Source organism: Calliphora vicina, chromosome 5 (genome assembly GCF_958450345.1).
Source record: "Calliphora vicina chromosome 5, idCalVici1.1, whole genome shotgun sequence".
Classification (NCBI taxonomy): domain Eukaryota; kingdom Metazoa; phylum Arthropoda; class Insecta; order Diptera; family Calliphoridae; genus Calliphora; species Calliphora vicina.
In genome coordinates this window covers 74,225,630-74,238,841 of record NC_088784.1, presented here as the reverse complement: position 1 = coordinate 74,238,841, position 13,212 = coordinate 74,225,630, and the positions used below count along the sequence as shown (strand labels likewise).

The following is a 13,212-nucleotide window of genomic DNA, read 5'->3' as shown; positions in this document are numbered from 1 at the left end:
AATATCTCAATTAGATTCAAAAATATGCCACTTTAAAACTCAGTCCTTAAAAAATATTGCACTTTTTCATATTTTAGTATAAAATGTGACTACAAGATTGTTTTCCAAAAAAATTTGGATTCTGCCCCACTGTGCATTGTGCCCAGAAATTAAAACTAAAAGGTTTTTTTACCAAGAGCCTATGATTTCATGGTGGTTTGGCATATTTTTCAAGTGACCCTATTAGATTCAAAACAAACAGTTTTAGTTAGTATTCAGAGCTTCAATTTTACATCAAACTTATTTCATTTTAATTATGTGCCTACAATTATTTATTGGATTTTTCGGAGTATTACTGAAATATTCATATATGATTGATATTACCTACCAGTCTACGTCTATAAACTAAAATCGCAAAACAATTTAGATTACACAGGGCAACAAAATCGAAAAAAATTTTGGAGGCTTTTTAAGCGACTACACAATTTTGATGTATTGTGGTTCCAGTAGTACAAAAATGATAAAATTCTTAAATTCAATGGATAGATTTATTTAAAATTTTTTTTTCTAAAATTTTGTATTTTTTTAAATGTGTTTCCACATAACTTATGTTAACTCAAAAACCGTTGGTCAGATATTATTGAAGTAAACTCAGAAAAGTTAAAATTTACATAACCTTTAATCCGGCTATATATTGCGTTTTATTCGGCTTAGTAGTTTCGGAGTTATAATAACAAATTGAAGCAAAAAAAATATATTTTTTACGTGAAAATAGCAAATTTTTTTGTTTTAAAAAATTCATGAAAAATCGAAAACGGCAGAACTTGTTCAGGTTTATTACTTTGTAGCAAAGCCACATAGAATAGCAACAAAATGAGATATCGATCATAAAAAGCGATGGCTTATTTTCGAATTTATTCACAATTAAGTGAATTCGCTCATTTTCACAAAATTTTAGTTTTTTGTTTGATATACATAAAATTGAGTAGTTAATGTTCTTCTATCGATTGATTGAATATTGAAAACATTTTCCCCATAATATGTACAAATTTTCAGATATATATTGCGTTTCAATCGGCTCAGTAGTTTCGGAGTTATAATAACAAATTGAAGCAAAAAATATATTTTTTACGTGAAAATAGCAAATTTTTTTGTTTTAAAAAACTCATGAAAAATTGATAACGGCAGAACTTGTTCAGATTTATTACTTTGTAGCAAAGCCACATATAATAGCAACAAAATAACATATCGCTCATAAAAATCTATTGATTCTTTTTGAATTTATTCACAATTAAGTGAATTCGCTCATTTTCACAAAATTTTACTTTTTTGTTTGATATATATATAATTTAGTAGTTATATATATATATAAAATTGAGTAGTTAATGGTCTTCTTTCGATTGATTGAATGTTGTAAACATTTTCCCCGTGCTATGTACAAATTTTCGCATATATATTGCTCAGTAGTTTCGGAGTTATAATAACAAATTGAAGCAAAAAAAATATATTTTTTATGTAAAAATATCCAAATTTTTTGTTTTAAAAAAATCATGAAAAATCTAAAACGGCAGAAATTTTTTTTCGTAAAGCCACATGTAATAGGAACAAAATTACAAAAATTTTAACAAAAACAAAGCACATGAAAATGTACACTCAAAGTACACGCTTTTAAAAACAAAAAAATTTGATATTTATACCCTAATGCGTTTGTGCAGATGTGTGTAACGCCCAAAAATATTAGTCTAACACCCACTTTAAAGTATACCGATCGACTTAGAATCACTTTCTGAGCCGATTAAACGATGTCCGTCCGTCCTTCCGTCTTGTTGGCTGGCTGTCCATGTAAACCTTGTGCGCAGAGTACAGGTCGCAATTTTGAAGATATATCTATAAAATTTGGTACATATAATTTTTTCGGCCCAAGGACGAAGCCTATTAAAACTGGCTGAAATCGGTCCATTATTTCACCTAGCCACCATACAAATGTCCTTCCGAAATTGGACTTTATCGGTCATAAATGTTTAATTTATATATGTATCTCCACAAATTCCGCTCTAAATAAGTTTTATATACACAAAATTCATGTCACCAAATTTTGTTACGATCGGTCCATAATTAGTCATAGCTCCCATATAGACCCACTTCCGAAAATCACTATAACTTGCATAAATCGCTTAAAAATGTTGGTATACTCACAAAATTCAACATAGTAAACTTTCATATAGACACAAATCACACGACCTAATTTCATGGTGATCGGTCCATAATTGGTCATAGCCCCCATATAAGGCCCACTTCCAAAAATCACTCAAAAATATAAATTATTGAAATTTTAAAAGAAAAATGTTTTTGCTGTTTTACTTAGTGTAGGGTATTATATGGTCGGGCTTGACCGACCATACTTTCTTACTTGTTTTATATAAAAAATATATTTTTTGCTTCAATTTCTTATTATAACTCCGAAACTACTGAGCCAATTAAAACGTAATATATAAACATATTAAAGGTTATGTATATTTGAACTTTTCTAAGTTTACTTCAATAATATCGGACTAACTCTTTTTGAGTTATCATAAATTATGTGGAGAAACATATAAAAAAGTTCACAATTTTAGAAAAAAAAAATTTTTTTAAAAAAACTATCCATAGAATTCAAAAATGTTACCATTTTTGTACTTAGGTAACCATGATGCATCAAATCTATATAGCGGTAAGTGAAGCCTTTTTTTTTGCTGTTGACCTGTGTTATTGAACATGTCATGTTATCTCGAAAGACAATGTTTGCAGTCCAAACATTTCTATTTAGTATTCTGAGCTTCAATTTTACATGAAACTTATTTCATTTTAATTATGTATGTGTCCACAATTATTTATTGGATTTTTCGGAGTATTACTGAAATATTCAAATATGATTGATATTACCTACCAATCTACGCCTATCAATATCATTATTATCTGTTTAATCCAATATACCCTTTTGAAGAGAAATACCATTTATTTGTAATAATTAATTTTATTATTATAATTCTATTGCAATAGTTAACATAATATTCCAAACTTTATTTTCAATCCTTAATATTTCATTACTTCATCCCATAATTTCATACGATCGACATGGAATGATTTATTCACCACACGTTTATAACCATCATCCGAATTGGCGAATTCCAAATAATTGCACATTCCTTTTGGCCCAGATGTTATAAACTGCTCCATGGTACAGGAACCAACATCGTCATAATGCAAGGGTTTGCTAAGAAAATATAACAAAATATTAAAGAATTCAATAACATATTAAAGGATTTGGATTAAGCTTAATGTAAGTTTACAGTATTCCAAAATTTTATGAAACTATAACAAACCCCTAATTTCATTAAAAATGTTTATTTGTTATTACATGACTTTTGTAAGAGTAAACAAAGCACAGTGTTTTAGAATATTTTTCTTTTGGGAATAATTCGGTAGCTCGTGAACGATTGGAGATATCTTAATGAAATTTAAAATAATCAGGACTGATGAGCTTTGAGTTGATTTGTATTTATATGGGTTCGTAGTTCTGACTGTTGAAAATTTCGTTAAGATATCGCAGGAGCTACCGAATTATTTTTAAAATAAAAACTTTCTAAACGGCTGTGTAACGTTAAACAATATAATCATAGAGAAATGCACATAGAGCGGAAAATAGAAAAAACTAGTAAGAGAGCTATATTCGGCTGTGCCGAATCTTATATACCCTTCACCAAATTATACTAAAATATTTTTATTTAAACAAAATAAAATTTTTTTTTAAATTGTTTTTAAAAATTTTTTTTTTTCCAAATTGTTTTTTAATTTTTTTAAAAAAAGTTTTTTTTTATTTTTTTTAAAAAAAGTTTTTTCTAATTTTTTTTTAAATTTTTTTAATTTAAAAAAAAAATATTTTTCAAAAATGAATTTATGACAAAAAAAAATTTTTGATGAAAAAAAATTCGGGTTAAAAAATATTTTTCCCGATTTTGACCCATTGTAGGTCCAACTTACTTATATACATCGTTGCAACGGACTTTGAAATATCTATCATTAAATATCCATATTGTCTATATTAATGACTTAGTTATCCAGATATAGATCAAAAATAGGGCAAAAATCGAGGTTTTCCCGGTTTGTCCTAATATCTCAGCGATTTATGGGCCGATTTTGTCGATTATAAATAACAAACGAGCCGGAAGAATTCCCGATATATTGATGTATGAATCAACATACAGACGGACATGGATATATCGACTTCGTTATCTATAACGATCCAAAATATATATATTTTGTGGTGTCGCAAATGAAAAATGTAGAAATTACAAACGGAATGACAAACTTATATATACCCTTGCCACTCATGGCGAAGGGTATAAAAACTAAACCAAAAAAATTACTCAAAATAATCACTCAGGTTTTTTTGTTTTCGTTTTCACATACTTTTTTTAACTAATACATTTCACCACTTAAGTTTTTGACAAGTGAGTTAGGTCTTTGACAGGAGAGTATCCAATCTATGTGTATTTATCTATGAATATAATAATTTCTTAATGAAAGCCTGCTCAATTAAATAATTTTTCTATTCAAATGAAAGTGAAAAATGCAAAAGTCATAGAGAAATACACATAGTGCGGAAACTAGAAAAAATCGCAAACAAAAAAATATACTCAAAATAATCACACATACATTTTCACACACATGTTTTTGTTTTCACACACTCTTTTGTACTAATACATTATCACCACTTAGGTTTCTGATATCTGAGTTAGGTCTTTGACAGAAGAGTTTCCGATCTATAAATATCTAGATCTATAAATATACAATTACACTACCTACCCAGTTTTAACAAATCCCAACAAAATATCCACAAACTCCTTCGACAGTTTAGCATCAATGGATTCCTTCTCAAAGTCGGGAAACAGGGCGGATTGACGAAATTGATAAAGTAAATCATCAAAATGCACAACATCATAACGATTTGTAGAACCTCCGGTATAAACCGGTACATAAGTATGAGGTCCATGATACGAAAATTTATAAATATACACTGGACCCTTAGTGACATCAGCATAATCGAAATAATGCTTTAGAGTGTTATAAACAGGATAATAAAAATAATAATCACTAAACAATTCCAAAAAACCATCACCGGTATTCGTATTTAGCTCATGAACTCCCTCCATATATTCCTCAATAAATCCATTAAATTTCTCTTCACTTTTTATATCTAACAACTTCATCATTTTCTCGTCAAAATTTTCATTCAATTCAGCTCTCAAAGTCAGATTATCGTAAATGTTTAGAGATATAGGTGCACCTTCTCCTTTGTACGATACCAAACCCGTAAACCAGGGTTTTAAATCATAATTTCCATGGCGTATGGTTTCGTAGGGATGTTCTATTAAATAGGAATTTGTTTCGGTGGCATCTTCTATAACTGGTCCAAAGTTGAAAAGTATATGATTGAACCAAAATTTCAAAGAGTCCCCAGCATGAAGTATGGTATCGGCATCTAGGGTTCGTAGTTTATCGACCAGATCTTTGGTGTTTTGTGTCAGCTCTGCATCGATACCTAGTGCATGGGCTATGGTATGCATTTGTTCCAACGGCTTATCCACGATACCCACATAGGGAGCCAAGACGTTACCGCTACTTAATATGGCTTGTTTGAAAAGATCTGTAAGAAGAAAAATTTTATGTAAATGTACAGTCTTCTATAGCTAATCTATATATATAAAAATGAAATGGTCCATTTATGTAATGACATCACGTGAGAACGGCTGGAGCGATTTGGCTGATTTTTTTTATTCTTTTGGAAATTTTCAGGAGATGGTTTGTAAAGAAAAAAAATTCAAAAATTCCGGATAAAACTCGGAAATTTTTTTTGAGTCCAGTCATCTGTAATAAAAAAGCTCCCTAAAGTATGCTGTACAAATTAAGATATTTTATTTGCAAATAAATAAGAACAGGCAGGTTTATTTGGGTTGGGGAAACTTGAAGAACTAACATTAGTAAATGCTACCGGGCGAAGCCGGAGGGGGCGGTCAACTAGTTTAATAAATTAATCAATGAAACAATAAAAGTTTCTCATCTCCTTGTTGAAACTAGTTGTAAATGTGATAATTTGGAAATAAAATTCCCAGATGAAAGAACTAGATCTAAGATTGTTTCTATGAAAGTTAGTCTGTACATTAAAGTTTACTCAAACCTAGTTTAAACAGTAAAAAATTCTAATAAAAATGAATGGGTAAAGAAATGAAAGCTCAAGCTGCAACAAACCGCACTAGAGATCTGTACCGCATAACGAAGAAACTTACGACAAATTCTTTCGTTTCCTCGAGGTCAAAAAAATGAACATCTAGAGTTATGGACAAACCACTACACGGAACTGCTTGAATCACCAAGACAGCCCAATGCAATTCTATGCAACTGTGCTGAGCATACGGTAAGGCCGGATATATCAATTAGCAGTCCTTCAGAGCTGGAAGTCACCAACGCTATCATGGCCTTAAAAATCAACAAAGCCCCTGGAACTGACGACACCTCTCGCCAGAAATGCTAAAAGCTGATCCCAACGTCAGTGCGCGATTAATCCTTCCGATAATTGCAGACTTTTGGAGAACTGAGTGCCTTCACGATGAGCTAAAAGAGGGTATTATTGTTAAAATACCAAAAAAGGGGAATTTGTCGGAGTGTACGAACTTGAGGGGAATTACACTTTTGTACTTTTGTACATAAGCCGACTAACATCCGCCTTTGAACCTGAACTCCGCCCGTGGCTTTCGACCACGAAAATCCTGTGTGGATCAAGTAAACACCCTAAGGGTTGAACAGTCTGTTAAGTGGATATCTCCCTTATATCTCGTAATTATAGACTTTGAGAAGGCATTTGATAAGCTTGCTCATAACACCATTTGGAAAGCACTTGAATGCAAAGGCAACCCCGCCAAATCTAATTTCTCTTATAAGAAGCCTATACAATGGCGCTACTTGTAGGGTACTCCATGAGAACATTCTCGGCAACAGGATCAACGTAAATACAGGGGTACGGCAGGGATGCGTCACCTCTGCTGCTGCTTGATGTAGTGATGAGGACCGCAACGGAAGACTCCACCGGCATTCAGTGGGGCCTATACAAGCGGCTAGGTGACTTAGATTACGCAGATGACATTTGCCTACTGTCACACACGTTCAACGACATGTCTCAAAAATTAAGACTCCTAGAGGCAGCGACAGCGAAAGCAGGTTTAAAGATAAACTTAGACAAGACTAAATCCATGCGCGTGAATACCGGCAATACACAGCCCCTTCAGTTGAGCGGCACCATGGTTGAAAATGTTACCAGCTTCTGCTATCTTGACAGTATTATCAACAACAATGGAGGATCTAGTGCTGTTATTGAGAACCGCATCAAGTGTGCCCGACGGTCATTTGGTATTTTAAGCCCTGTATGGAAGGCTACTCACATCAGAAAAACGAAAATCAGCATATTTAATTCCAACGTGAAGTCAACATTATTGTATGGATGCGAGACTTGGAATTCTGCTGCACGCGACCTAAACGCACTCCAAGTATTTGCCAATAGATGCCTGAGGAGAATTTTAAGAATATTTTGGCCAAATGTTATATCCAACTGCGACATGTGGACAACCACAAATTATGTCCCTCTGCGCACCGAAATACTGAGACGTAAGTGGAATTGGATAGGTCACACACTACGTAAAACCGCAGATGACCTAACGCGGGCAGCCATTGAGTGGATCCCACATCGAACAACAGAAGAGGAAGACTCGCCACAAGTGGTGAAGACAGTTGGATTCTGAAGTAGAAGTTACATGGAAGTTGTCGAATGAAATCCAACTAATAGCTTGTAACAGATCACATTGGAATACATTTGTAGTGGCCCTATGCTCCAACTCGGAACGACGGGAATAAATATATATAACAAGTAAGAGTGCTATATTCGGCTGTGACGAATCTTATATACCCTTCACCAAATTATACTTCAAAATTTGAAATATTTTTAGGTAAACAAAATTTATTTTTTTTTCAGTTGTTTTTTTTCATTTTTTCGAAAAAAAAAATTTTCGATTGTTATTTAAAATTTTTTAAATTTTAAAATTTTTGCTTTTGTTTTTTAAATTTTTTTTTTGTGAAAAAAAAATTCGGGTTAAAACATATTTTTTCCGATTTTGACCCATTGTAGGTCCAACTTATTATGGTCTTATATACGTCCTTGCGTCTTTAAAATATATATCATTAGATATCCATATTGTCTATATTAATGTCTTAGTAATCCAGATATAGGTCAAAAAATCGAGGTTGTCCTGGTTTTTTGTCATATCTCAGCCATTTGTGGACCGATTTTGCTGGTTTCGAATAGCAAACTTCTCGAAAGCATGTCTGACAGAATTATTGAAGATTTGGATCCCGAAGATATCTGGGGTCTTCATAAAATTGATTTCAACAGACAGACAGACAGACAGACGGACATGACTTAATCGACTCCACTATCTATAAGGATCCAGAATATATATACTTTATAGGGTCGGAAATGAAAAATGTAGAAATTACAAACGGAATGACAAACTTATATATACCCTTCTCACGAAGGTAAAGGGTATAAAAAGAACTGGTTCAAGTGCTGGTACTTCTTTATAACCGTTTCTGGAGAAAAGTTTTAAAATCAAGTTCTAGGAATTCAGAAAATATATAAGGATTTCTTCTCATACAAATCTGATCACTTTCTATAATATCTCATAGCGTTCATCTTAGGATATATGGAAATGAATTGAATATTTCATTATGCCTCCACCTTCCTGTTACTTACCTTTAGTTTTGGGATTAATCATATGAAAATGTGCCGCACTGGCACCAGCACTATGGCCAAATAACGTAATTTCATTGGGATCGCCACCAAACGCAGCAATATGTTCATTAACCCATTTCAAGGCCAACAATTGGTCTTTCAAACCAAAATTACCCGGCATTTCACCACAACCAGAACTTAAGAAACCTTTTGAAATAAACAAAACAAATTAAAACACAAATCAAAAATCTCTAAAAATTAAAAATTATACCAAAAGGACCCAAGCGATAGGTAATCACCACCACCAACACTTCAGCCGTATCCATAAAATACTCCGGACCTATAACAGCGGGATTCGAAGAACCACTGAAAAATCCACCACCATAAATGTAAAATATAACCGGCAATGGTTTTTCAATGACACCTTTGGGTCTATAAATATTCATATACAAACAATCCTCATCGCCCACAATGGGCCAATGGTGTATTAAATAATTTCTCTGTTTACAGTCGGGCTTTGCTTCTACGGCCGACAAAACGCCTTGCCACGATTCAATCGGCTCTGGATTACGAAATCTTAAGTCACCTATGGGTGGTTTGGCATACGGTACTCCCAGAAATGCCAGAAAGTCACCACCATTATATCCAGGCTTTTCGGTGCCCATAATACAACCCAAGTTGTTTAGGCAAACTTTTAATTCCTCATTACTTTTCACCAGAATCACACATATTAACAGGATTATTTTTAACTTTAACCACATTGTGATTGTGGCACTATAACAAATATATTTGTTAACGTTTGCTTGACAATTTAATATTTAAATGAATATTCATTCATAATTTAAGTTAGTTTTATAATTTTTTTTAACAATAGAAATGCAAATCTTAAGTTGCATGTCGTTTATTTAATATTTACAATATTAAGTTGTGAAAAACTCATTGAAACTGTTTACGTTTAATTGTATATAATTAATAATTTACACTCAAAAACTAAAATATCGTTAGCTTATTATTGTTTTGAACTCAATATCGATTTTAATAAGAGATTTATTCACCCAAATTTTCGTATGTAGGCCTTATATGGGCACAATGATCAATTATGGGCCGATTTTTATAAAATTTTGTGATATCATTTTTACTAACATAAGACCTATTTACGTTGAATTTTATTTGAACACCGACATAAAAAGTAAGTCAAAATAAACTTATACACACTATTCCAGCCAAAACTTATCGTTGGTCCAACAAATTATACTTTTTTAATCACGTTAGCTTTTAACAAGTATAAGAGCTATTTTCGGCTGTGCCGAATCTTTTATACCCTTCACCAAATTATACTTCAATATAAAAATTTTATGCATTTTTTTTAATTTTTTGGAAAAAAAAAATTTCGAATTATTTTTTTAAATTCAAAATTTTTTTTTTTAAATTTAAAAATTTTTTTTGTGGTTTTTATTTTTTTTTAATATTTAGCGAAAAAAAATCGGGTTAAAAAATATTTTTCCGATTTTGACCCATTGTAGGTCCATCTTACTATCGTTTTATATACGTCAGCAAAGGTCTTTGAAATATCTATCATTAGATATCCATATTGTCTATATTAATGACTTAGTAATCCAGATATAGGTCAAAAATCGAGGTTGTCCTGATTTTTTCCTCATATCTCAGCCATTTGTGAACCGATTTTGCTAATATTAAATAGCAAACTTCTCGAAAGCATGTATGACAGAATTATTGAAGATTTGGATCCCGAAGATATCTGTAGTATTCAGAAAATTGATTTCAACAGACAGACGGACATGGCTTAATCGACTCCGCTATCTATAAGGATCCAGAATATATATACTTTATAGGGTCGGAAATGAAAAATGTAGAAATTACAAACGGAATGACAAACTTATAGTGGTTGACAAAACAATAGAAACTTTTCCAAATATTTTATTAGTGGCCTAAAATCTGAAATAATTTTTAAAAAAATTTTAATATTTTTGTAGTATTTTATTTGTATACTTTTATTAACTTAACTTAATAAAAAACAAAGGACATAATTAATTAAATTCTAAAAATGAGAAAACAAAATTAAAAGATTTCTTTATTACGGCATTGAAAAAACAATGAAATTTAGGTATTATTTTAACAAATATGGTATAAACTTTGCAATAACTCAATATTTTGTTGGGTATCCCTTATTTTTTATAACTGCTACACATCGACGATGCTTTGAACCAATTAAAGAGTCAATGGTCTCCTTTGAAAAATTTTGCCATTCTCTTATAACCGCCTCCGATAAATCTTCCTTCCTGGTGTAATTTTGGGTCCTTATTTTACGATCTACAATTTCCCATAGATTTTCTATGGGATTGAAATCTGGCGATTGGTGTTGGAATTTTCAAACTAGGGGCATATTTTCCTCAGCGTATGGATACATAACATCGTTTAATATGGTTCTGTATCCTATACCTGTCATGGTATCTTTTATAATATGAATTGGGCCCATACCTTGTCCTGAAAAATATTCCCATACCATAATATTGCCACCGCCAAACTTTACAGTCTTATTTGTGTACTTTGGATCTAATCTTTTTCCCTTTGGTCGTCTTACAAATGTTCTCCCATCACTGCCTCTTAAATTGTATTTGGATTCGTCGGAAAAGAGGACAGTATTCCATTTCTGTATCGACCAGTTTAAATGATCCCTGGCAAATTGTAGACGAGCAGAACGGTTCTTTTTAGAAATGAGTGGTTTTTTCACAGGACGATAGCAACCAAGACCAGCCTCATTTGCCCTGCGACTAACTGTTCGGGTACCTATTTCTAATTTTAGGCTATTAACAACCTCTCGAGGAGTTATTTTTGGGAATTTCTTGAACTCTCTCGCTATTAAATTTTTTTGTCTAGGAGTAGTCTTACGAGGTCTTCCACCTAAATGATGAGTTATTACAGAACCGGTCTCACGAAATTTCTTTATAATTTTTGAAACTGCTGATTTATTTATTGAATATTTGTCACAGATACTTTTTTGTTTAAAATCGTTAATTATTTTATTTTTTAAGTCTTCACAAATCTTAACTTTAGCCATTTTCGTTAAGTTTGAAAAAAAGCAATTATGCGAAAAACTTTGAAAAAGAAATTGTGAAAAATTACCAGAATTTAAAAATAAAATAAAATAACTGTAAACAGGATGCTTTTTACATCGTTCTTTTAAATATTATTTTCGTTTTACACTTCTTTCTTGCAGAAGTTTAAAAGTTTCCATTGTTTTGTCAGTAGCGAAATAGTGAATATTTTTAATTTTGTTCCCTTTTTTCAGAATATAATTAATTATGTTGTTTGTTTTTCAGTTAATTTATATACATAATTAAAACTATACAAGTAAAATACTAAAAAAAAATTTTATTTTAAAAAAATATTTTAAATTTTGGGCTACTATGGAATATTTGGAAAAGTTTTCATTGTTTTGTCAACCAATGTATATATGTATACTCTTCTCACGAAGGTGAAGGGTATAAAAATATATCAGACTGTTATTTCGGTCAAAATGGACAGCGAAGAAGAAGTAAATAAACAAAATTCAATAGCAAAAGATTAGAAGGTTCAAAAAAAGGAATAACAGATATTGCTAATGCTAAACAAGTCAAACAACTCTTTCGAAGAGAACCGAACACTTCTATCAGAAAAGCAGCTCGTAAAGTTAAATGCTCTGATTCTTTTGTATGCAGAGCCAAATCTGATGCTGGGTTGAAGTTGTATAAAGTTCAGAATGTTCCTGTTCGGAATGCGGTAACAAAACTTAGAAGCAAAAGAACGAGCGAAAAATTGAGGTCACCTAGAACTTTTAAAGCTAGAAAATAGCTGTGGTAAATTTCACATTGCTAGAGGATAACGTATTCTCCGAATGTGGACCTTATATAGAAGCTATTTACTATTATGGATCGGTAGTCACAAGCCCCAGTAGAATGAAATATGCATAGCTGAAACAATTTTGTATTAAATTTTTTATCAATATCGATATTTATGAGATATTTTCGGATGTGGGCTTTATATATGAACTATAACCAATTAAGGAGCGATTGTCATACAATTTTGTGCTCTGATATCTATGTATCTTATATGGGAGCTATGGCAATGGCAATGTGTTCGGAAGTGGTCCTTACGTGAGAGCTATGACCAATTATAGGCCGATCTTCACAAGATTTTGATACGGTGATTTCTATAATTTGCACCAAGGTTAGTTAGCTCTTTCTTCAATCTTTAGAAAAAAAAAATATTCAAAAAAAAATAAAAAATTTTTAATATTTTTTTACCTTTTTATCTTTTTTTTCTTAAAATAAAGCTTAGATATTTTCCTTGAAGACCTATTTGGTCACTTAGTGGGATGCGAGTGGGATATCTATCAAAATAAATGTAACTCAAAA

General features: G+C 31.7%; 1 protein-coding gene across 1 annotated transcript; it reads right to left on the bottom strand.

The window, feature by feature from the left end:
- Positions 1-3,051: 3,051 nt before the first annotated feature.
- Positions 3,052-9,558, bottom strand: LOC135960250 (juvenile hormone esterase-like). Its single transcript, XM_065511493.1, has 4 exons — positions 9,069-9,558; positions 8,819-9,004; positions 4,825-5,665; positions 3,052-3,232 (listed from the first exon to the last, which is right to left on the bottom strand). Exons 1-4 carry the CDS (start codon positions 9,556-9,558, stop codon positions 3,052-3,054), a joined length of 1,698 nt encoding a protein of 565 aa, XP_065367565.1.
- Between the last annotated feature and the right edge of the window lie 3,654 nt (positions 9,559-13,212).

What these genes read in the sequence shown, in the direction of transcription:
- LOC135960250 (XM_065511493.1), bottom strand. Translation starts at nt 9,558, where the DNA reads ATGTGGTTAAAGTTAAAAATAATCCTGTTAATATGTGTGATTCTGGTG. An exon ending in GATTAATCCCAAAACTAAAG is followed by an intron (nt 5,666 to 8,818) that starts GTAAGTAACAGG and finishes TTCTTCTTACAG; the next exon opens with ATCTTTTCAAACAAGCCATA. An exon ending in TTGGGATTTGTTAAAACTGG is followed by an intron (nt 3,233 to 4,824) that starts GTAGGTAGTGTA and finishes ATATTTTCTTAG; the next exon opens with CAAACCCTTGCATTATGACG.